The sequence below is a fragment of the Sceloporus undulatus genome, chromosome 1 (assembly GCF_019175285.1).
Source record: "Sceloporus undulatus isolate JIND9_A2432 ecotype Alabama chromosome 1, SceUnd_v1.1, whole genome shotgun sequence".
Taxonomy (NCBI): domain Eukaryota; kingdom Metazoa; phylum Chordata; class Lepidosauria; order Squamata; family Phrynosomatidae; genus Sceloporus; species Sceloporus undulatus.
In genome coordinates this window covers 280,330,307-280,357,249 of record NC_056522.1, presented here as the reverse complement: position 1 = coordinate 280,357,249, position 26,943 = coordinate 280,330,307, and the positions used below count along the sequence as shown (strand labels likewise).

The 26,943-nt window shown below is 39.2% G+C and overlaps 1 protein-coding gene across 1 annotated transcript in view; it reads right to left on the bottom strand.

Annotated features, from left to right (window-relative positions):
• Positions 1-26,943, bottom strand: part of MICAL2 (microtubule associated monooxygenase, calponin and LIM domain containing 2) — a 189,584-nt gene that overhangs the window by 111,008 nt on the left and 51,633 nt on the right. The window contains exons 3-6 of the mRNA XM_042459493.1: positions 6,023-6,230; positions 4,579-4,695; positions 3,715-3,816; positions 1,367-1,522 (exon numbers count right to left, since the gene is read on the bottom strand). Coding sequence (XP_042315427.1) covers positions 1,367-1,522; positions 3,715-3,816; positions 4,579-4,695; positions 6,023-6,230 — 583 coding nt within the window. The remainder of the gene's footprint in view (positions 1-1,366; positions 1,523-3,714; positions 3,817-4,578; positions 4,696-6,022; positions 6,231-26,943) is intronic.

Below are 26,943 nucleotides of genomic sequence, written 5' to 3'. Positions count from 1 at the left end.
ATAAAAGCTTATGCCATCATTCATTTGTTACGATGAAATATGAACATATCATTCCACTATCAGAACAGCAGAGCTGCTGTAAGTGTGCTAATTAGTGTAACCAATCCCTCTGCAATCACTTTCAAATTTGTGAGTGGGGATCTAATCCACAGTTGTGCAACAGGTGAGCTCAAGGCTGTGCCAATTTTCACAACTGATTGTAGAAGTGTGGAATCCAGTCTAACAGTGCTGGCATACATTCACACTGTTCTTTATATTAAGATTTTTATTGGTGCTATGACAAATGCAGAGAGAACAAAAGAGATTCACAGTACCCTAGAAGCACATGGGATGTTCACCATGGTCTTGGCAAGATTGTTCAGGTTCAGACAAATATGGCTTCCCAAATGGAAAAGCTAAATGTGTATAATCATATTCACTACAAGCACCAAAACTTGTTACCTCAGCCTTTCCTATTCTCAGAGTTACAGAACACATGTTTATACAAAATAAACTTTGAGAAGCTACACAGGGGTAAAACATTGGGACCAATACCAACTTAAACAGTACTGAACATGTTTCAAGACCACTCAAGTACCATGTAGGCGATTACACAGGCAATATGCATACACTGATCCACGCCCACCTTCACACCTCTTGATTTCCTTCCTCACAGAAATTTAACAGGATCAAAAATTTATAGGAGCATGTCTTCACTATCCAGTTACACCATTTTCATATCAATTTAACTGTTGCGACTCCACACTGAAGAATCCTGGAATTTGGAGTGTGGTGAATTAGAGTTACCTGCTACACTCCATAACTCTAGCTATATTAGGGGAGTGACCTAAAACTCGCTACCAGAGGATTCTAAATTCTCCACCAAACTATCATGATGCCATGGCAGCTAAAATGATATTGAACAGCTCTAACAAGGATGGGGAACTGCATGGCATCCAGGGATCTATTCCCCTCCCCCACCCACAGACATGGGGTTCTGGGGTATTTGTGGCTATATTTTCATGTGTTCATATGCTTTCTTCGGGGGGAGGGGGCTTTCTGTATGGTGGTGGTGGGGAACTGTCTCAAAATTATGTCAATTTTTTAAAATTTGGAGGAGCAGGTTGTGTGGGTTGCAAGACTTCATGGGACACAAAAGGGGATCCAGAGACCACAAGTAAACCTTGGAATACACTTTGCCCACCCCACTCTATAACACAAATACAATGCTGGGACATAGCTGTATATGAATATATCTATGTGCTTCCACTCAAAAGGGAAATCAGAAAATTTCCCACTTATTTAATAATGAATGCATACTTACTATAGAGTTAGTCAAAATATCCTATTTTATTTTACCAAGCTTAAAAGGCAAAAGATGACCCACCTGTTTCTTCTTTCAGATCTTGGAAGAATTTTTGATTGAAGATGAAAGCAACCCCACTGATCTCCTCCACCTTAGCTTCTGCAGTTGTATTTCTGTTTATAAAGTTGGCAGTGATAGCAATAGCCAGCTTTCCACGAAATTCCTTCCTCCTAAAACCTTACAAAGAAACAAACCAACATTGTCCATCAGTCTAAATAAATGATTTTCAGAAGTTTATGGCTTAAAAATCCATCCTTCACAATGTAACATCTTGATTATTCCTTTGTTCAACAGTTATGTGATGATAGTGGGCACAGGTAAAAATGAAACAATATCTAGTAGCAAGATTTCGAATCATAGCCCTTTCCTCCTTAATAATATTTTGGGACTCACAAATTAGCATTGGCTTCAAGCTGTTAGTAAGGTGTTCACCTTTCCTAGAAAAATTATTTTGTATAATGTTGGCCATCTCCTCCTTTAACTCTTACAACTTTCTTCTTTACTTGCCTCTGCTCATTATGCATTCTATTAGTTGAAACCATACAGGTTAGTCACCAAGGATGCATCACCACTACAGAAATAATGCAGTTCAACATTATTTTAAGTGCTGTAGTTCCATCCTATGGAATTCTGGGATTTGCAGTTTTACAAGATCTTTAGCTTTATCTGCCAAAGAGTGCTGGTGCCTCACAAAACTAAAAATCCCACAGTTCTGTAGGATGGAGCCATTGCAGTTAAAGTGGTGTCAAACTGAATTACTTCTACAGTGTAGATGCACCCCATGTCACACTTCACTTCCTTTTCTCTACTGATCACTTTTTCTTCCTTCACATCTGAAGACTGTACTTATAAGTCATTCAGTGGCTTTACCTCTTGACAAAAGCTTCTCTCTTTTATTCATTTTCAATACTCTAGTGCCTCCTTCAATCCTTCCAAGCCAATGCTATCTATTCCTTTTACATTTGCTAATCCATCCATGAACAATCTTGTTGTCACCTTAATTCATCTTTCAATAATTTTAAATATTCCACTTTTATAGTTTTCTATACAGAAGGCACATATTTCCCACCACACTGAGGTTCAACAACAACAACAACAACAACAACAACAACAACACTCATATGCATAATTTGTCTCACTCCCTGGCAAGATCAACCTCTCTCTCTCTTTTTTTTTAAACTGAGAACAGTCATGATAAGATAGAAAGGATGCTCAACCTTTTCCCTTTCAGTTGTTTGTTCAAGTTGTCCACAATTTTTGTGTGTGGTGGGTGGGTGTGTTTACAGGGAACCTACACAGCTAAATACTGTGTACAGTTTGAAACTTCTTCACCCTCTTGAATTCACCAACGCTTATTCAGTGGTTTATGCAATAAATGTGTGAAGGTGACAGAAGAGACATACCTTCTTATATTCCAGAGGGACATGACACAAACATGCCCTGTGTAGCTGCAATTCTGAATGGATCCCTAAAAGGTATCCAATCCTTGTGTACTCGCATACCTCCTACCTCTCTATCCTTTGCCTTTGGTATTTCACTAGTGCTTTTCACTGGAAAATGTTGTCCTTACTCTTCAACTCACTTCATTCAGTAACACTGTTGCAAAAGTAAGTGTTTTTTGCTCAGCTGAGACTGATCCATCTGTGCAGCTGTGTGCCCATAACAACCACTCAAGTATCTGTATTGTGCTTAAGTGGGTTCAACCCTCTATAGAAGTATCACCCTGTAAACTGCTAACATGCAATCTAGTACTACTTGATCAACAGAATCAATATGCACCTAATTAAAGCCAATGAGTGCATACATACATAATTAGGCTGGTTCATGTGATATGCTTAGCTAACGTCTCAGTTAGAAAGGCCAACTCAGGGGATTGGGCTATTGCATAATTATTATTTTACAACCATTGCAGAAGGGTTCTTCCTTCCTTTTCTTCCACAGTTGTTTATACTCTCTCAAATCCCTTTACCAAAATGACCACTTTCAGTATTCCTAAAATAACCCTTCAGACATCTGTCTGACATCTGACAGGTGAGATATGTCTTCACTTTGAGCCGAGAGAAAAAGAGAGACAGATGAATTATTACTCAATTATAAAAAACATACATTACGTCTGACCTAATTCATGATAAAACTCACAAAGCTTTGTGCCAGATATTATTGTGCAGTTAAGCAAAATCCAGAAGAATGTGACAGTGAGCACCCTTTGAATCAGCAGTAAAATGACTTAATTTTTTTTTTAAAAAAAACTATGTAACTTGGCATCATTTCTCCAAGACAAGAAAGTTATGTCATGAAGTAAGAAATAAGCAGGCTTTTTTCTATAGAGATTCCAAGCGAGTTGGGCCTTTGCGTCACATACAACATACCTTCCAATGTGTTCCTGCGGCCATCAGCACCAATAATGACATCAAATTCATATTCTGACAAAGGATGATCCATTGGGAGAAATTCAGCCCTCCAACCTATTTCTGTAAACAATAAACCAGTCAGCAATATGCAAGCAGCAAACAATAGGAAGCCCACACTATGCTGAGAAAAGTCAGTACTATTAAAAGATAGCCCCCTTTCCCCTAGGGATGAAGAAGTGTTTTAGTTGGTTTAAACCAGTGATTCCCAAAGTGGGTGATATGCTCCCCCCGGGAGCCATGGAAAGATATAAGGGAGCAGTCAGGGGGAAAGAGGGAAGCCGGGGGGGGGGGGGGGGGGAGGGGAAATTATTACACCATTATTATTATTACATTATATTAATATATATAGCACCATCAATGTACATTGATAATGAGTCTAAATAGCTCCTGGCAATGGAATATATTTGTCACATTCAGTATTGCTAGATGAACATCAACAACAGGATGATTAATGCTGGACTACAATTCATGTTAATTTCTACCACCAAATCCCTCTCTTTATGACCAATTCAGAGAATTAACTGGAGATTCAACAATCTCCTTTTGCTTATAGACTTGCATGCATTCTAAAATTCTTTAGGACAAAACCAAGCTGGATCCCAGGAGATAGTGAACATTGAGAGCAGATATTTAGTATAAAGTTTACCCAAAATAGTGCAAAATATAGAAGAGAAAAATAAGATAAATAGTGCAAAAAGATACAAGAGAGGGCAAAAAGATACTGGTATGTATCTATTCTGATCAAATGTGTTTTCCCATATATTTTAACATAACCTTATTAACTGTCATTGTAGTTTGTAATAAGAACCATCAAATCCATACTTTGATTCTCTTGATCTTCAGGAGGTTCTAGAACTTTCATGAATTCTAAATTCACATGGATTTCAACTCCCAACATCAAGGCAATCTTGAACAGTATAAGTTGAAGCTGCCTAATACCTACCAAACAAAAATATAGCACATTTATAACAGTTGGTCTTTTATCATCTACTTTATTTAACATTTGAACATGGATTTATAATAGTATTCTCACAGTGGAAGAGCTATTTGCTTTCTTGATACAATGAAAGATGTCCAGAAGCAAATAAAGATCTTTGCTGAGAAACAGCTGATCCACCATTTTGTTTTCTTTGTCGAGTCAAAAATTAGGTTTGCTATTGAATTACCTGCCAACTTGTTTTGTATGAACAGCAAAACAAATATCCCCCCCAAGAAACAAAAGAGAGAGAGAGAGACAGAGAGACAGAGAGATAACATTTAGGACAACTGTATTTTTGAACAAACTAAAAAGAAACAATGACTTCATGATAGACAATTCTACAGAATGGCAATACTTCTTTATTTGTTACCTTTACATAACATCTTTCTTCCAATGAACTCCTCCCCATTTTCTCCTTACAATAACTATGTGAGTTTGCTTGTCATGCAAGGGAGACCTAAACCTGGATCTCCAAAATCCTAGTGCATCACTGCAACGACTATACCACAGTTGTTCTCAATATATGCAAATTAACACATACATGCACATAGAGTTAATTTTAATTTTAAAAGTGAATTTGGTGGATATTTGACAAAACTGCTACTCATTTATGAAACAACAACTGGGCTTCTTGGTACCAATCATGGCAACTCAGCATTAAGTGTTCTACTCATGTTATTGTTTTCTAAGAATGTAACACACATGAGCCTTGGTTCATGTAAGAGGAATAGCATAAATGGATCCAACAACATTTAAATTACCAGCAAAGCCAGCATAAGTTTTGGTGGGGAAAATTCTTTAAGATGGAAACCCTTTTATTTTAATGCAAAAATTTAGAAGTGCAATCTTACTCATATGTATGGCTAACTGTAGATATTAACTCTGTCAGTTTAAGCCTGAGGAAAATTTGAAGGAATACTTTGGCATCCAGGGCACAGAAAAAAATACTGATAGGAGACAGAGACTATGAGGGAATCTACTGAAGACTTTACTTCATCTTCTGCCAAAAATACCTGGCACTGAGTTTACTGCAATTAATTTTGGCTTCAGCATTTGAATCTATTCTCCTGCACTGGCATACCATATCAGGACAACAGTTGTATCCTTGCAAAAGCTCAACTAAGTTCAACAAAACTTGTCTGCCTGCAATTGTGCAATGAACTGCAGCCAACATTTCTACCTTGTTAATTACAAAAAAAAAATATGAATCATAAAGCTTTATGTTTTGTGTATCTTTCTAGGGAAATTAACTAAAACTGTGATCATTTCTCAGTCAACAATACTTACTAATATGATCAATGGATCCTGCACAGAACTTTCCATAAAATTTTTTTGCTCCCAGGCTGCGAAGGTCATGAATGGTAAAAGGCCAGAGGTGAAGCACATTGTTTCTTGAAAAAGTGTCACGCTTCTCCACCACAACAACTTTGGCTCCAAGAAAGGCAAGTTCTATGGCAGTACGCAAACCACATGGACCTCCTCCAACTATCAAACACTGAAGGAAGAAACAAAGGAAAGAGGATTATATTGTAAGACTTGTGGCAACAGATTTTAAACTTGACACTTCATGAAAGCAGATAAGGGGTGGGGAGAGAAAAACAATCTTCTGAAACATGCAGAAAAGTCTCATCCCATGATTACTTATGCAAAAGTCAAGGAAGGGAGAAAAAAGTCAATTTAATATTGAAATGCTATACATATTTACTCAAAAAGATAAGCCCTTGGTTCACAGGTGTGCTCTTTCTGGCTATTAAACCTAACTCTAAATCTAGTAACTCAACAGAATAAACTCATTATTCTTCAAGGGACTAGCCATTATTATAACATAGATTTGATATAGTAAAAACTGTATCTCCAAAAGGCTGGTGAAAATCTTTAACTCCTAGTGAAGCAACCAGACAACTGTTTTGATCTGGAGTAGAAATTCACCAGGTTCCTGATAATCTTCAGAAAATAATGTTTGACCATGATATGGTCAGACAGTAAATAAACCAGAAGATGAGAGCAGTGGCTCATGTTTTATGGTGGAAGACAGAATTTTTAAACAGATCAGCAAGCCCCTTTAAGCTTCACATTCCAAACAAAGCAATGCCAAACCAGCCACAATTTTCCTCTGTGACCAGCACAAAAATGTTGCACTTTGTCTGAATATACAAATGTTGTCCTATTCCACAAAATGGAGAGTGTAGTTGCACATGTAGAGCAAACTTCCCTTCTTCTGAGCTGATGTCCAGCCCAGTTGTCTTTAATAGCATCAACAAGCATAGGTAGCATAAAGTTTGTGAAAACAGCAAGGTTGGGCGTAGGGAGGAATCACACCAATCTATATACCACTTTCTGCTATGTTTGTGAATCTCTGGATCAGAGCAAATCACAAAACACACAAAACTTCCCTCGCAAAAAAGAAAAGAACAGAAATCTAGTGGGAAGTTTCATGCACGACTCATTTCCTCTCACTTAAAGTCTCCCCCACTGAATTAAGCATATGAGTTCACAGCCAAGAATTCTAGAAAGACAGTGATGGTTGTGGTGACGTATTGCTATTATTTTTAAAACAGTGAGACTGAAAGCCACTTTCAGAGCCTGCTTTGATTTCATAAGCATTTATTTTCAGAGCACAGTACCAGCTGCTCTGTTATGAAAATGGATCAACTAACCCTTTTATATAGATGAACAAGATTCAAGACCAGATACTATCAAGACTGGAGAGCTGGGTGACTGGCAGGGGCTTGTTCAGCTTTTCAGCACATACTTGGTATGATTAGCATGAGAAATCTTAGTTTTGATAAACAACACATTTGTAACTGGATGGCTGTATATAGCATTTAATTATTCTTGAGAAATGCATTACCATAAATGGTGTAATCTACTTTTTGACTGCTAAGAAAACAAAGATCAATGTATATAAACAATGCCAGTTATTAGTGACTCATTTAGGCTTTCTGTGGAACAATTCATTTATTCCCTCTAAACACTGCTTTTCTCTCAAAATCACAACAAGCAGAACTCTGCCTGTATTCGCCAAAGGGTCACGGACAGCAAACCTTTTAACACCATAATCTGGGATTAACATCTAGCAACGTATGCAACCTTTGCTTCCATGTTACTTGTTCATTCATTTACTTGTTAAGGCTTTGGATCTCTTATATTGAACTGTTCCATAAAGTGGCAGGAAATTTAGAAAAAACTATATTCAGTACTGTTTTGGCTTCTCCCATTATCAAAGTATGAACAAGACAGAACAACACTGGGAAGGGAGGAAAGGAAAATAAACCAAATATTCCACTTAAATATGAAATTGCGTAAAGAAGTAAGTCCTCTGAATATCTTTCGATATATCTTAACATTTTGGATTATGCCAAACATTCCAGGCTTCTTTTTTCCTTTGTATCCAACAAATGCACTAATGAGGAAGTGGGAGGCACTTGCCAGATCCATGCACAAATGAGGTATGCTACAGTTTAAGTTCTTGGATTCTGAAGGGTTCTAACTACAAAAAATATTATCAATCTATTAGAGTAATACACTTTATTGTAATGGGGGATTCTTCGTTTTGACATTTGACAGTGTAACTCCTTAAAGTTGCCTGGTGATTCATGGTTTCATAGAGTTTTCTTAGACAAGGAATACCAGAGGTGGTTTTGCCATTGCCTTCATTTGAAATATAGCCTACAGCACTGGTATTCATTGGCAGTCTCTCATCCAAGTACTAACCAGGGATGACCCTATTTAGCTTGCAATTATCAGACAGGGGCTGCATCCACACTGCATACATATTCTAGGTTGACATTACTCTAACTACCATGACTCAATGTTACAGGACTTAGGGAACTGTAGTTTGTTGTAGCTCTATGACAGAAAAGGCAAAATGTATTACAAAACTAAAATGCCCAGAATTCCATAGTACTGAGCCATGACAGATAAAGTGGTGTCAACCTGGATTATTTCTGCATTGTGGATGCAGCCAGGATCTGGTGCCTTTAGGGTATTTACATCTCCACATGACATCTTTTGGTTGTCTTGATCTTGCCCTAGGTAGGCTGAAGGTGGAATGCTAAATATCATAGAAAAAAGCAGAACACCTAGAAAAGGAAACCTCCCGTAGTACTCTGAGCTCTGTGGATACACTTTGCTTGCTCCTACTGTCACTGAGAGGGAAATTGGGTCGGAGTGACATCTGGCTTTAGGCCTCCTAACTAAAAGCTGCTTTCCTCCTTTAAATTAACTTGGCGGCTGCAAGCCACCCCATCGGGGACTAAAATTGGATTTAGCTCATAGTGTTTAAAACTCTAAACACACCAATTTTTCTAAAACCTTGGGTAAATAAAAGACAATAGACCTGGTACCAAAATAACCCCAAGGCAGGTATCACACAAATATCTCTGCAGAGTGCAATCTAGAAAGCAAACTTCAAGAAGGCCACAATATAAACAAATAAATGGAACTGTATACTTGATACGCAGCCCAAAATCAACAAAGCTTTCCCCTCCTTTTCTTTTAAATGGCATTGCTCTATTTTGATAACCTTGCTTTAATTATGATGCAGTTTTAGGAAACCACACCCTCCAACATTTCATAGATGAAAACCAGGACACATGTGGCTAAGCAACGTAAAAGTGTGGGCAAAACAGCAAAAATTATTAATGAGGACGAACAGACAAGCTATGAGAGGTCGCAGCAGTTTGCTTTTGTCTGAGTCTACTGGGAAAGGTGAGATTTTGCCTTTCCTCTCCTCTCCTCCTTGCTGAGTTAACTGAATGCAAACTACTTTTGCACTTTGACCTCTTTTGCAGGAACTGAAGTAAACTGAGGACAAGGGGTAAAGTGGGTGAAGGAAAGAGAAACTGGGATGTTTTAAAAGTGTCTAAATAGCGTAGAATGACGGAAGGGTTAATTAGGACAGTTTGAGGGCATGGGAAGGCTAACATGAAGAACATCATCATCTTTTTTTTGTCAAATACGCCAATTTTCTGTAACATATTTTGAACATTTTCAAGAAAAGGGGAAGGAATGTTGCTGGCCTCTTCCCCGGTGAAAACTGAACTGGCATCTTGTTCAAAATTATGGACTAAGCACTTTAATATCAATGCATTTCTAGTACTCTATGCCAGTTATCATTTGATAACTGCAAGTGATAATGCAAGGGACATATCATTGTTAGCTAGTTCCATTTCAATCCAAAACTACTTTCACTACCCTTGGTTACAAAGTAAGGCAAAAAGGAAAACAAACAAAACTAAACTAAACAAACCCCCAAAACACTTTTGAAAAAAGACCTAATTTTTGTTTATAGATAATTAAAGTAATTTTCAAGTCATTTCAAAGAGTTTTCCTTCTCAAATTAGGTTAAAAGATAAACTGTGCTAGTCTAACAGTCTGGTATCATAGAGTATCTTAAATAAATATTAATATGGGAAAACTGCACATCTTTTAATTTTTTTTGGCATTTTAGCTGTTACTTAAATGAATGCTGCTTTTCCATGGAATCTCTAGAAAATAAGTTCTCTTTCTACATATCTTTTCTCCCCATAAAAACTCTGACCTATGCCCAGTTGGTTACCAAAATAATAATAATAATAATAATAATAATAATAATAATAATAATAGCAGCTTCCTAGTTTCAGCTGAATTTTACTATTTCCACCAATACATGTGGAACTCTGTTCAGACCCTATTTCCACCAACAGACACGTGTTGATTTTGCAGTTCTTGAAGTGTTTCCGAAGTGCGAAGGTGTGATTGTCCATTGCGCTTCTAAAACGTCACTAAGGCATCCCGCTTCTGTACCGTTGTCAAAGTGTTCATGGAACAGCCATTTTTTTAATAATGGGATCTTCCGTTATTCAAAAAATGGCTGCTCCATGAATGCTTTGACAACGTGGCTGCTCCGCGAACACTTTAACAACAGGAGACAAGCGGGACACCTCTGTTGTTTTAGAAGATTAATGGATGATCACACCTTCACACTCCAGAAACATTTCAGGAACGTTTTGCATGCATTTTACCCTCCGTGTAATAAGGTAGTGTTCATGAATTTCAAAACTCATTAGTTGAAACCCAACCAAGGACACCGACATAAGGCCTCTGCATGTTATCAGAAGGGTGAAGATGGGGAGGCACTATATGAAAGGTTTTTCCTGTAGAAATTTGCAAGAAGGGAACCAGTGATTCCCCTTCCTTCTCATTCCTCCTTCTTCTTTCTTCAAGATTGGTAAAAGCTTGAGAGAACGAGGCCCTCCACCCCCCCCCCCAACCCCAAAGCCTCTGTATAAACACAGAAAAAGGCAGTTTCTAGAGCCAATGACATAATAAGGCAAAAACAACCTGTAGACCCTGATTGAACCAAATTTTAAAATCTCACAAATCTCCAGAACTTTACAGTTACTGACTAACATTGGTGGGTTACAGACCACGAAAAAGCGGCGCCGGCAACCCGCCCCTTTCCCCGCCGGATTGGGGCCTCAGCGACTAGAGCAGCAGCCGCTGAGGACCCAATCCGTCGCTTTCCATGCTGCGGGGAAGCGGCAAAAGGCCCCTTCCTCGCAGCCTGGAAAGGGGTGTCCTTGGGGCTTCAAGCCCCAAGGACACCTCATGGCAGTGGGGAGGAGGAGAAAGTTGCCGCTTGGCCCCTTTCTCCTCTGCGTTTCTGGGTGCAGCCGTCTGAAGGCTGCGCCCAGCGACGCAAATGGCAAAAGGAGCTCCGTTTCGGAGCTCCTTTTGCGGCCAGGGAAGGGGCGTACTATGCGCCCTGGCGCGGCGTGATGTCACGTCCGCGCCGCCCCGTATAGAGGCGGTGCGGTCGTGATGTTGTAATGGTGGTGGCCGTGTGGAACGGCCGCCACTATTTTGTGTGCGCTCTGCACGTGCTAGGGTTGGGGGCATCCGGAAAGGACACCCCTTTCTAACCCTAGCACACACAGAGCGTGCACTTTTAAGCCCGTTTGTAATGGGCCATTGTTTCCTCACTGCTAACACAGTTTGTTTTATTTTTTCATTCCTTGGTGTACAGTGTATGCTCCTGCTTGACAAGATTATGATGATTACTACTAATACTACTAATACTTCTCCTCCACTGCCCAAAGAGAAACAGAAGACAATGTGTGTGCATGCCATAATTACTTTTTAAAAGTAATTCACTTGCTACTCAGTGTAGTGTCTGAAAAGTAATTTCTTGTCATTATTCATTGCAGTGTAAGACCTATGATCCCCTTCTTTACTTACTACTTTTAACTTTTATCAAATCATCTTCTAGAGTGCTTTCTGGCATACTTTCTGACCCCCTGGGAATTCCAGTGTATTCCAGAAGTTAAAAATGTTCCATGCCAGCACACAGAATAAGAGAGGATAAAATAAAAGATATTGCAAAGACAGAAAACACATGCTCACAACAGGTGGAAATTTTCTTTCAATCAGCTGACAGACCTAGAAGCAAAACCAATGTAATGTTTATATCCTCAAAGTACTACAGTGGGCCCACAGGGTCTACTGAGGTTTGGTTCCAAGATGCTCCGTGGACACCAAAATCCATGGATGCTTAAATCCATTTATATAAAATGGGACAGTAAAATGGAAGTCCATTATAAAATGGCAAAACCAAGGCATTTTGGAAACTTGGGATTTTTTTTTGGGGGGGGAGGGTATTTTTTTTATTGAATCCATGGATGCACAGTCTGTTTGTACAAAGAGGCAACTGTACTATAATTATTCCTGAATGAAACTATATTGCAAACACCCCAAAGTAGTGTTCAAAGGGCCCCTTTGTGACTAACTACAAGCTAAAGATCCCTTTGTATACTGATATTCCAGAGTAACATGGCTAAGGACTTTTCACATGGGGACTTATGTGCTTCAATCCTGAAAATGGTTAAAGTGGTGGCATCCTGGAAAAGCAAGCAAATTCACTAATGCTTATCACATGCAGAGTATGTGATAAGTACATTACCTAGGCAAGAAAGTGTGCGGAAAGTGAATTTGGGTTTCATACGGATGAGGACAAATCCCTGTTGATAACTTGGAAATAGCTTTTTTTGTGCATGCTCCAAACTGTCATTTCCTCAAGTGCATACATGCTCCAGAGAGGGAAGGGAAACAGGGAAGGAAAATCCTCTTTGCCCCAGAAGCTGTTGTATTGAATTATTTTAATGATGTAATCTTGCCTCGATCCTTGGGAGAGGCGGGAAATATAAATAAAAATTGTTATTATTATTATTATTAATTATGGTGACAGTGTGGGTAATAAATAGTGTTAAATATTATTTTAATGTCTTACTTGTGCTGAGTAATTTGGGATGGTTGGCTGTTTGGGGTCATCTCAAGTAATTTTAGCTGTTTCTTTAAAAAAATTAAAAGTAACATTCTTAACATACTTATGATTAACAGTAACAATTTTTGAAATAATGTGAAATTGTGAGCTTTACATTGTGCTTGCAATAGATTCTGTTTCAATACTGAATGAGGTGTTGTGTGAGACCGTTTTTTTTTTTATTAGCTGAGAAGTGACAGACTGCTGCAATTATGTGAAGAGAGGGAACAAGCCCTGGTGGCGCAGTGGTTTAATGCCTGTACTGCAGCCATTCACTCAAAACCACAAGGTTGCGAGTTCAAGACCAGCAAAAGGGCCTAAGCTCGACTCAGGCTTGCATCCTTCCGAGGTCGCTAAAATGAGTACCCAGACTGTTGGGGGCAAATTAGCTTACTTGCTAATTAGCTTACTTGCTGTTCACTGCTATGATCTTTGGAATAGCGGTATATAAATAAAACAAATTAATTAATTAATTAATCCAAAACACAATCTATAAAAATGCTAATACTGAATTACACATTCCTAGTAGTTCCTTAAAATAACCAATCATCAAATAGTGATACAATCATAATCAGGGTGGAGCCTTAACCATAGTTTCTTATACAAAATCCAGTGGATAAGCCCGCCAGAAGAGATTCGTCTTAAGTGCCTTCTTAAAGGCATCTAAGGTGATAATAAAACAGATCTCTTCTGGTAGACTATTCCACACTTTAGGGGCTGTGGCAGTAAATGCTCTGTGGGAAGTTGTGGTTAATTGAGTATTACAGTATTCCAACAAATTCTTCCCAGCTGTTCTAAGAGTGCGGGTGGATTATGTAGGGAGAGGCGTTCCTGTAAGTAACTTGGGCCTGAGCCATGTAAGGCTTTAAAGGTAATAACCAACACATTGTATTGTTGCTGAAATGATTAAAATAAACATTTTGAAAATAATTTTGAACAATTATAACAAACTGTTAGTAACAAATTAATTTTAATGAAGCAATTCCATGCCTTCTGCCTAGAAAAGAATAAGCACCACTCCCACAATACTATTTATATATTTTAGTAGAATTCAGTTAATAGAATTTGTATATTTTAGTGTTTGAGACAAGCCTAAAACCCAATGTTCAGTGAGGAGTTCAGCTTTTTGAAAATCTCATTCATTATACCAACAATTTTTTTTTATGAAGGCAAATTTGAAAATATAATGGTGAATATTTTTCTAGTTAACATCCATGCTGCTGAACCTGCTTTGTTTTCCTCAGGATAATCTCTACAATTTTTCTGTTAGTTTAGACTGCAGTATCCTAGAAAAAACTATGCACACATTGTCAGCAAACCAGTAACCAGCTAGTGACATTCCAATTTTTATAACAGAACATACATTTGGCCAAATGCTTTCTAGTGAGACATCAAGTATAATCACATAGTATCACACCAAAAACTACTTCATAGGCTAATTAGTGATTATTTCGACAGAATTAATCCAGTTTGTCTCCAAAGACAAGCAGCTGTTACAGAATCTAAAAGCAGACAGCTAAGCAGACTTTCTAACCTCTTAAGGCAGTCCCCTTCCCTGGATTTTAACCCTACATGTTGTCAATGAATCATGGGTATTTTTGGCAAAAGTAATACATTCACCTACAAAAGTCTATGACATTTTGACTACTAGATTGGTTTCAGCTGAAGCTTCTGGTTATGCACAATCAATGGTTGGCAAGGAATAAGCATCAATTCACCAACATTAAACCCCAAAATCCAGTAAGGTGTAGTGGTCTGAACGTTGGACTAAAACTCTGGAAACCAGGCCTGTCCCATTTGGCCATGGAAACCTACTGGGCAACCTTGGGCAAGTCACACACTCTCAGCCCATAAAACCCTATGATAGGGTTGCCTTAGGATCACCATAAGTCAGAAATGATTTTAAGGCACACAACAACAACAAAATTCAATACAACATTTACTGTAAGGCCAGAGAAAGAGATAGAAACCATTGTTTTACTTTTAAGTATTAGCAGTTGTCATGTCTTCATGACTAATTTGCAACACCTTTAAACCCAAATATCCAACAAGACTCATCAGGTGATAGCAGTGTTTGCGAAATGGTTAAGGTATCAGACAACAAAAGCATTTAAGTACATAATCCTATCTGGGGGCAAGGGTTGGGATGGAAACAATAAGGCTATTCCCTGCATTAACAAATATTGCCTAGGTTAAATACATATGCTTTATGAAGGTGTTTCTTTTCAGAATCGCTGGAGAATAATGTAAGTTAGAGTGCATGGCAAAATTACTGGTGGCTGAATCTCTTCATGACCACCACTGGCCTCACAGAATGCTATACATGCAGGCCATGCAATATTCTCTCCCATAAAATAATCTAATTCAACAAGGGAAAACAGATATAGCTGGTCCTCCATATCATCCAATCATCCACGGCTAAAAAATATTTTTTAAAAATATATATTCCAAAAAGCAAACCTTGATTTTGCCATTTATATAAGGGACACAATTTTACTATGACATTGTATTTAATAGGATGTATCCATGGATTTTAGTATCCACAGGGGGTCTTGGATCCAAACCCCAGCAGATACCAAGGGCCCACTGAAATTACATCTGCCCATTATAAAGGAGTTTGCTTAGTTCATATCCAGCATACTCAGAAACTAAGAACCAATATGGTGTAGTAGTAAAAATACTGGATGAAACTTCTGAGATTCAGGTTCAAGACCCCATGGAGCCAGAATTTCACTGAGTGGTCTTAAGCCAGCCACACACTTTTAACATGACACACCTCACAGGTTTGCTATGAAGATAAAGTGAAAACAATATAGACCCCCTGAATTCATTGGATGAGTTATAACAACCCCCTCAACCACCCACCCCTACCTTTTCTTCCCTCCTTTCAGCTGCTACATATGTGTATTGTGTTAAAGTGTTCTCTACATTGGTACTATTCAAAATGGTGGTTTCTAAGCCAGTGGCTGCCAGCCCTTGGTGAATTTTCAAGAATGAAACAAGTGTAGCCAACAGGCATAAATATGGTACAGTACAAGTCCCTGGTAAACTGGGGAGGAAATGTCAATCTACCACATTAGATAGTCTGAGATGTACTGCAATACATAGTGCACAGTATGATTTTTTTAATTCAGAGAACTAAAATTATACAAAGTAGAAAATCTGATTAAGCAAGTAGTAATACGTAGCTATCAACTCCAGATAAGCATACAGTAAGGCTTACTGGGTTACATTTCTTCTGGCAGTTTTTATGGACATGAGTTGGGGCATGGGGGGAGACATGAGGTATTTGAAAGAGTTAGCTATGCACCTATCATTTGACAAATGTGAGGTCTAATTCAAGTCTTAAAATTACCTTTTGGACTACAACTCTCAGAATTGCCAAGCTAATTTGAGGTCTCTGGCATCTGCAATCCCCCCCAAATATCTCCAAACTCTGATCTGATTATTCAAATACAATCAGCAAATATTCCTCTCCAACCCAAGAAGGCACCTTGTTAGGCAACGGTAAATGGATATTCTGCTGTGTATCAACGAGTTCCAATAACTCATAGTTTTCTTTCTAAAAGCTTGTAAAACAACAGTAGTAGTGGCACCAATAGGCCTGTATCTCTTCAACAAGGATCTGAACACACTTGGAAGCACACAGTGAAACTCTTACATCAGAGGGGCGTGCAGGAGTAAAATATTTGTGTGTGTGAAAGAGAGAAAAATACATGAAGTGGCACTTCAAATGCAGAAGCAGGTCAGACTGGTTTTAATCACAGAAGCCTGGCACTCCTAGTACTGAATAACATTCTTTGCTTCCAGACAAAACACCCCTTAAGGAGTCCAACTACTTCCTAATGTTGGACAACAGGAGTCCAGGAGGTTGCTCTCCCACTTTTTAGGCAAGCAAACCAACCTGTACTATTGATTCTTCATATAAATACCTGCAGACATAAAGTTCAACTATGTTATACTACTAGCAGAAAACATTATAGACCTAGAGCAACTACTAAGAAAGATCAAGGAAGAAAGTAAAAACACAGGATTATTGTTGAACATAAAGAAAACAAAGATAATGACCACAGAGAATTTAAACAAATTCAACCTAGACAATGAGGAAATAGAAATAGTAAAAGAGTTTTCATATACCTAGGATCAAATATTAATTGGAGTGGGGACTGCATTCAAGAAATCATAATAAGACTAAGAATAGGGAGGGCAGCTACAAAAGACCTAGAAAAAATACTAAAATGTAAAGATATACAACTGAGCACAAAAGTTAGAATTGTACAAGCCATTGTTTTCCCTATTACTACGTATGGATGCAAGAGCTGGACAGTTAAGAAAGAGGATAGGAAGAAAATCAATTCATCCAAAATATGATGCTGCAGAAGAGTACTGAGGATACTGTGAAAAGCCAAAAAGACAAATAAATAGATTCTAGAACAGATAAAACTAGAAATCTCTCTGGAAGCCAAGATAACTAAGCTAAGATTGTTGTTCTTTGGCCACATTGTGAAAAGGCACTACTCATGGGGAAAAAACAATGCTGCTTGAAAAGGTGGAGGGAAGCAGAAAGAGTGGAAGGTTGCATGCTAGATGGATGGACTACAAAAGAGGTATGAATTTGCAGGAACTGAGCAGAGCAGTGGAAGACAGGGAGTCTTGATGTCTCATCCACAGGGTTGCCATGAGTCAAAATGACGATGATGATGATGATGATGATGATGATGATGATGATGATGATGATGATATATTTATTTTATCCCTCCCCTCTGTGTAGCACAACTGGGGCAGCTTACAGCAATGAAAACATACATTCCCACTCAAGAGTGGATAACAACAAATGCTATCCTGTACTGAGTAAATGAACAAAGATTTGAAGAATGGGTTGAGGAGACACGAACAGATTCAAGAGTAAACATATCCAGTGTTTCTGTAAACATAGCTGGCTGTATTAACTATTTGCTTCTCAACTAGGGATTCCAAGTAATTTTTGGATAACTAGACATTGGAAAAGACAATATGACACATTGGAAAAGACAAAGAGATCCAGGACATCAATACTGGCAGCCAGGTAGACAGCATCTGGATAAAAATTAAAGGGGAAGGAAACAACAAGGATGTTATGGTGGGAGTCTACTACAGACCCCCAAGTCAGATGGAGGAATTGGATGATGCCTTTCTAGAACAGATGACCACACACTCAGAAAGGAGAGATGTAGTAGTGATGGGTGACTTCAACTATCCTGATATTTGCTGGAAGTCAAACTCAGCCAGATCCTCAAGGTCTAGCAAATTCCTCACTTGCCTGGAAGACAATTTCATTGTCCAAAAGGTGGAAGAGGCAACAAAGGGATCAACTATTTTGGATCTGATCCTAACCAACAAGGATGACTTGGTTAATGGGGTGCAAGTGGTGGGATCCTTAGGTGGAAGTGACCATGTTCTCCTGGAGTTTGTTATACAATGGAAAGGAGAAGCCAGGCATAGTCAGACACGCATTCTAGATTTTAGGAGAGCGGATTTCAGTAAACTTGGAGAAGTTTTGAGGGTGATCCCGTGGTCAGAAATACTAAAAGATAAGGGAGTTCAGGACGGATGGGAGTTTCTCAAAAGGGAGATACTGAAGGCACAATTTCAAACCGTTCCAGTGAGAAAGAAAAATGGGAGGTGTCTCAAGAAACCAGGATGGATGACTAAGGAACTTTCAACTGAGCTAAGTTTTAAATGGAACATGTATAAAAAATGGAAAAAGGGGGAAATCACGAAAAAGGAATTCAAAGAAATAGCAGGCATGTGTAGGGGTAAAGTCAGAAAAGCTAAAGCGCAGAATGAACTCAGGCTTGCTAGAGAGATTAAAAAGAATAAAAAGGGATTTTTTGGATATGTCCACAGCAAAATGAAGAAGAAGGAAATGGTAGGGCCACTGCGTGGAGAAGTAGGGATGTTGAGGAGGGAGCAAGCTTGTTTTCTGCTGCTCCAGAGAACAGAACCCGGAACAATGGATGCAAGCTACAGGAAAAGAGATCCACCTCTACATTAGGAGGAACTTCCTGATAGTAAGGGCTGTTCGACAGTGGAACAAACTCCCTTGGAGTGTAGTGGAGTCTCCTTTCTTGAAGGTCTCTAAGCAGAGGCTGGATGGCCATCTGTTAGGGATGCTTTGATTGAGAGTTCCTTGTCAGGGATTTGAAGGGTTAAAACACAGCACACAGGGAAATGCTTGATGTGTGTGTGTTTGGCCATGAGCATTTCAACAGAAGGACAAGGTTGATCAGTACAGCTGATGCTCATTGGCTCAAGGACACTTTAGTTTAGTGTCTAGGTGCATGTAGCCATGGATGATGAAACCACCTGGCTGGATTGCACAGGGGACACTTGTCATGGTTACACACAGGAACTCACTGGGTTTGGGAGACCATATGGTCTTGAGTCTATATAAACCCAGGGGTTGCAAGTGATAGCTTGTGGGTTTGTAGTAGGAGTTGGTTTGGTATGGTTTGGAGTTTTGGAGATCTGTATTTGTATTATAGCACTGTGAATAAAGAGCACTTCAGGAGACTTTGCTTCTCTGGTGGTTTATCAGTAGAAGTCTTGCATCGCTTTGCTGAGTGTCCCCGGAGGTTCCTGCATTGCTTCAGTTCCTGGAAGACATCCAGTTGCTGTTATCTCAACTGCTTTTGGAGCCATGCTTCAGCTTCTAAAATTGCTAGCTCTGCTCAAAAGGTCTGATTTAACCACAGAACTCATTTGAGTTGCTGACAGTGGTTGTTGGACCCCAGCAGTTGCGCTGACATTCCTTGTGGACTCTTCCAACTCTATGATTCTATGATTCTATGAATAATGACGCATTAGAAAAGACAATAAGACTCTATAAATTGGAAGGCAGTAGGAAAAGAGGAAGTCCACACTACAAATGGATTGATTCAATCAAGGAAACTACTGCCTTGGTTTGCAAATAATAACAACACAACATGCAATGCATTAGGTATTTTGTTCATTCTGTTATGATCACTTAGAAAATAAATAATAAAACTGAACTACAGCTAAAATTAGGCTTTCTTCAGAAGCAACAATTCTACTCCCTTTGTAAGCTGCTGTATTTCACACTGCTATCCAATATAAGCCCTCAACTGATTTGTAGGCACACTATTATTTAAAAATAACTTCTTTCCATACCAGTAGTTTCCAAAGAAATAGCTATTTTAGTCTGGTCATTGCACAGAAAGAAAAAAGAAAGCAGGAGAGATGAATCTAGCAGCATCTTTAAAACTAACTGATTCATTTTAGTATGAGTTTGTATTGATATCAACTTAGGTCTTCAGATGCGTTGACAGAATATTAAAGATGAGAGGGTGATAATAAAGAACTCCATCAGTTCATCTAAAGAAGTGAGACAATATCCACAAAAGCTTATGCTAAAATAAATTTATACAAGAATAAACTATTCTTGAGGGTGCTGACAGATTCTCTTCTTTTTCTCTCCCTTTTTTTTCTCTCATAAGTATCTTCTGAGCCACCCTTTGAAGAAAGACACTTATTTCACATTAAATGCCATGGTAAAGAAACAAAACACTGGTTCAAAGTATCCAAAATAATTATCCAACTTGGGTTCCTCTGGTTTTGTTAGACTGCAACTTCCATCAGCCATGCCATGCAGTAACAGATATACCGTATCTGGGAACTCAAAGCTGGGGGATCAAAGGCAGGTTTGGTATAAAGATGTGCAACTTGCAGCTAGCTAGCCCATAGTTTTTACTGTATTTATTGGATGTATTCCCTGCCTTCATCCACAAAATGGGACACAAGGCAACTGATTTTATGTGCTCTCCGAAGTATCTCCTGTTTCTTCCTGTAACAGCCACTGTCATAAACAGAAGAAAAAGTTTGGATGTTCAACCACAGAGCATTGTGTCCTAGCACAGTGTCCTTTGGAAAGATGTTCTTGCTGCCAGGGTTTGTGTGCACATCTGTTTATCAGTCTCATAGTTACTGGACCAGTGAAAGCTGGGAGATATACAGTGAGACACTGAATTCATGGCAGGAGGGAGAAGCAAAATGAACGAAGAGAAAGAAGACATGCAAATAAGATGAGAAAGATGTGAAGAATATATGTGAGAAAAAGAGTCAATAGATGTATGGTATGTATCATCTCCACACAGTGTTTGCAACACTATTTTGCCCTTCTAAGGCAACTTTGGAATTCAACATTCACCTCTTATAAAACTTTATTTTAGGATGATTTTCTACCCTTAAGATAGCAAGGGCTCCAATAAAAATGAAAAACATAATTCTGTCAGGCTGTACATCAAAATCCACATTCTCAAACTGATTATCCAAGGAATAAGAGAAACATATATTGACAAGCACACACAAAGTGAAGCAAAAAATGTGTTTCTTAAAATCTGAATTTCCTTCTGAGGTCCTTTCCAAGAAGATAGAAATACATTAAAAGTTTACACAAAACCCTTTTTGTTTGAGGATTTTGTGGAATTATTTTTTGGTTTGCTTGTGTTCTTCTGTTTACTTGTCTTGTTATACAAATTTACGTATCTGAATGTATGGCTATTCTTTAAGGCGTCCCTAGGAAACTTGGGCAGGGAGTGGCAGAAGTAATAGTTGTAGTTTTTTCCCCTTAATTTACATGTAAATTATTATTTTTATTATCTCTGTGCTTTTAAATGCCTCAACAATAAATAAGATTATACTGTTTCATACACTGTACAGTCAGCTGTTTAGACTCTTAAGAGTAAGGATTAGGGAGCACTAGATACTAGACATCTGACAATTATTTATATAAATTGGCTGGCTGAATTTTATTATATGCTCATGCCAGCTGCTAACAATCTTCCATTTTCAGTTTCATCATTGTTAAACAAAAGCATACCAACTCAACAAACAAAAAAATTACATAATCAAAGCACTACAAAATACACATTAAATCAGTAATCCAGGAGGACAAAGCATGTAATTACATATCAACTCTTGTAAAGGATGTAAATCAATTCTGGACTTTTTCCTTGAACCTGTTTCACAGATAGGGACCAGCTGATTTCATCAAATTCATTAGTTACCCTCCCCACAGTTCTAACTCCAATCATAACCACTGTAATCTAATCCTATTTAACACACTTCCAACAAAAACAGAGATTATATTGTACTGTAACTTGTTCCATGTCACTGACATTTCTGTTTTTCTACTGGCAAAATCTTTAGCTCTAACTCGGAATCCTCCTTGAGAGACAATTCTTCCAACAATTTAACAAGAACATGAAAGGCCCTGTGATAAGTCCTTTTACCAGTATCATCATATTCATCAATGAAGAATTTCACATTCTATTACAATTTAATTCACATTGTGCTCAGTGCCTCTCTATGTGTTACATATATTAATCACAGCACCCATATAGCACTCATTGACAAGTGAAACTGGTGGACTGCTGATGCATGGTTTTAACAATGAGTTTTAGCTGTACCAGGCCTAGGCCTATCTTTTTTCAGTTCCCCAATCAAATATTTGGTTAACCTAAATGAATTTAGATCTCCATGACCAGATGAACTATATCCAAGGATATTAAAAGAGCTGGCAAATGTGATCTCAGAGCCACTGGCAAAAATCTTTGAAAAGTCCTGGAGAACAGGAGAAGTCCCAGCAGACTGGAGAAGGGGAGCGTTGTCCCCATCTTCAAAAAGGGGGGGGGGGGGGGGAAGAGGATCCCTACAATTATTGCCCAGTTTGTCTGACATCAATACCAGGAAACTTTCTAGAGCACATCATTAAACAGAGAGTCTGTGAAAATTTAGAAGGGAATGCCATAATCTCAAAAAAGTCAACATGGGTTTCAGAGTAACAAGTCATGCCAGACCAATCTGATTTCTTTTTTTCTTTTTATAAAATGACCAGCTTGGTAGCTGGCGGGCATGCTTCATCTTTATTTCATTAAGGCCTTTCACAAGGTTCCCTATGACATGCTTATCAAATGTGCAGATGACACCAAATTAGGGGGAATAGCTAATACCCTAGAGGACAGGATCAAGATTCAAAATGACCTGAACAGACTAGAAAACTGGGCCATAGCTAACAAAATGAAATTCAACACAGAGAAATGTAAGATACTGCACTTAGGGTGGAAAAACAAAAAGCACAGATATAGGATGGAGCACACCTGGCTGAATGAAACTACGTGTGAAAAGGATCTAGGAGTCCAAGTAGACCACAAGTTGAACATGAGTCGACAGTGCAATGCGGCAGCTAACAAGGCCAATGCGATTTTAGGCTGCATCAATAGAAGTATAGTGTCTAGATCAAGGAAAGTCATAGTGCCACTATATTCTGCTCTGGTCAGGCCCCACCTGGAATATTGTGTCCAGTTCTGGGCACCACAATTCAAAAAGGACATTGAGAAACTGGAGCATGTCCAAAGGAGGGTGACTAAAATGGTGAAAGGTCTGGAAACCATGCCCTATGAAGAACGACTTAGGGAGCTGGGGATGTTTAGCCTGGAGAAGAGAAGATTAAGAGGTGATATGATAGCCCTGTTCAAATATTTGAAGGGATGTCATATTGAGGAGGGAGCAAGCTTGTTTTCTGATTGTGCTCCAGAGACTAGGACCCGAAGCAATGGATGCAAACTGCAAGAAAAGAGATTCCACTTCAACATTAGGAGGAACTTCCCGACAGTAAGGGCTGTTTGACAGTGGAACAAACTCCCTCGGAGTGTAGTGGAGTCTCCTTCCTTGGAGGTCTTCAAGCAGAGGCTGGATGGCCAACTGTCGGGGATGCTTTGATTGTGATTTCCTGCATGGCAGGGGGTTGGACTGGATGGCCCCTGTGGTCTCTTCCAACTCTATGATTCTATGATTCTATGATTCTAGGAGGAGTAGCTAATACCCCATAGGACAGAATCAAACTTCAAGATGACCTTAATAGATTGTAAAGCTGGGCCATAACTAACAAAATGAATTTCAACATGGAGAAATAAGGTACTGCACTTAGGGTGGAAAAAAAAATAAATGCATTGATATAGGAAGGGGGACACCTGGCTTAATGAGACTACATGTGAAAGGGATCTAGGAGTCCTAGTAGACCACAAGTTGAACATGAGTGAATAGTGTTATGCGGCAGCAAAAAAGGCCAATGTGATTTGAGGTTACATCAACAGAAGTATACAGTCATCTCTCCACATTTGTGGTTAGGAACACAAGACCCCTGCAAATGTGGAAAAAGAGCAAATAACTCTCCCCCCCCCCCCCCGAAGCCAATTAAAGGGATGAGTGGGCAAGGCAAGAGAAGCAGGAGCACACTTGTTACCCCCTCCTGTCCCTTTAAGTGGTTCCTTGCTCCTTTCCCAGGTGGATAGCTGCCTTTCCCCAGGCAGCCCTCAGTCCTGGAAAGAGGTGAAGGATCACCCCCCCCCCATCCCTTTCCAGGATGGAGAGCTGTCTCGTGAATAATCCAAACCGCAAGTGTCAAAGCCGCAAATGTTGAGGGATGACTGTAGTATCTAGATTAAGGGAAGTAATAGTACCACTCTATTCTGCTTTGGTCAGGCCTCACCTGGAATACTGTGTCCAAAGGATAGCCACCAAAATGGTGAAGGGTCTGAAAAACCATGCCCTATGAGGAGCAACTTAGAGACCTGAGTATGTTTAGCCTGAAGAAGAGAAAGTTACAAGATAATATGATAGCCCTGTTTAAATATTTGAATGGGTGTCATATTGAGGATGGAGCAAGCTTGTCTTCTGCTGCTCCAAAGAATAGGACCCAGAACAAGCAAGCTACAGGAAAAGAGATTCCACCTAAACAATAGGAGAACTTCCTGACAGTAAAAGCTGTTCGACGATGGAAAACACTCCCTTGAAGCATGGTGGTGTCTCCTTCTTTGGAGGTTTTTAAACAGAGGCTGGATGCCTATCTGTCAGGACTGCTTTGTTTGAGAGTTCCTACATGGCAGGGAGTTGGACTGGATGGTCCTTGTGGTCCCTTCCAGCTCTATGATTTTAAGTCCAAAATTAGAATCTGTTCAAAGTAGATCCAGAGATGCTATGTAGGGTTTCCAGACATACCAGAGAGAGAGAATTCTTTGCTAGTCTGTGGTGTATGTGGTGTTTCCTCCTTTAGCCAGGAAGTAGTGAAGACTGTTTCGAACACAGAATGCCACACCTTGACAATCTAACCTTCAGGTCAGGACACACAGAAGTAGTGGGCACCAACGCAAGGGTATATCACCAGGGTGTACTTCAATTTATGGATGCTTTGCGTATATGTCTCCATTTCTGGAATGCCTTAGTGGAGGCTACACCTTCTATTAAGTGCCAGAATGGCAGCAAGCTACTGGTTCTGAAGCCACTCAATATGAGTACAGATTGAGTCTCCCTTATCACAGATATTACAGTGGGCCCTTGATATCTGCTGGGGTTTGGTTCCAAGCCGTGGATGGTTGAATCCATGGATAAAAAAATCCATGGATTTAGAGGGCTGATTGTACAAGCCACCATTCCAAACAGCAGTGGTTAAATGCCTGTACTACAGCCAGTCACACACAAACCACAAGGTTATGAATTCAGTAATACCAGTTAGGGGCTCCGGGTTGACTCAGCCTGGCATCCTTCCATAGGTCACTAAAATGAGTACTCAGCTTGTTGGGGGCAATTAGCTTAAACTTTGTAAACTGCTTACCGTACATCAGTAAGCAGTATAGAAATGTACTTACTATTGCTATCCTTACTCTCTATCGAATTTTATTGAAATGAACAGTGTTGTCCTGAGATTAGCCAAACTATAGTGGTGTCTTACATGCTCAGAGGTGTTACAGCATTCTCTTTGAACTGGTGCTTTTACCTCTTTATGTGCATTCTAATGTTATATTTCTAGTATATAGGACAGCAAACCCAAATAACCCCATTTACTTTGCAATCCCCCTTGAAATGGAGCAGGAGTGTCATTAGAGGGTATGGGGAGTGCAAACCGCACCTGGTGATGCCCTAAGGTGCGGGATTATATCACTGCTCCTCAGACATTTGCCTTTTGGCAGAGGTGACCTGTGGTATTCACCTGCATCCCCTTTAAAATGTTGGAGATGGTTTGACTGGGGAAAGGCTTAGTGGGAGGAGAAATGAGAAGCCTTGGGCTTTTTGAAAAATTAAATTTTAAATTTTATATTTTAATTTTTAAAAATGTTTAAAAATCTTTTAAAATATCACATTTTACGAATGTTCACTTTAATCACATTAAACTATGTACATTTAGGATGTGTGTATGACATTGCCTTTTTAAAGGCATAATTTTAATTTTGCTAATTCTTGATGTCATAGCTATTGCCATTTCATTCAACGATATACAGGAATTATATTTCATGAGGAAAGTTAGTAGAAAAACCATTACAATGGATTCTATATGATGTGGTATGGGAGGAGGTCAGTGGGGTGTGACACTGAGTTGCCACACTGGGTGACACCAACCTCAGTGATGCCACTGCAGTAGAGGTATCACTTCACTTCTTGTCACCATTTTTGGAGGGGCTGTAGAGAAAAATAGCTGTTATTCAGGATACTGTGGGGTCCTTGGGTGCTTATAGACATGGGCTTTGGGGTATTGGTTTTTGCATGTTTTCACATGCTCTAGTCTTGGCCAAACTGAAATGCTGTTTCAGAACCTTCACTCTTAACAGGTTGCCTCGTCAAATACTGTCTATCTTACTGCCTCTATTAGGTATTATTTTCTGAAAGGCACTGTTCTCTTCCGACTCTCCTCCATTCTTCTTTCAACAGCTAGGCCCAGTTCATTCCATTTTTTGAGATGTCAATACACCAACATTTGCCATGTCATTTACAACTGCTCTCAGTGAAAATGTCACTTGACTCTAACAGTCACATAATAACTGAGTGTGTAGCCGTGCCCTTTCATCATGCATTC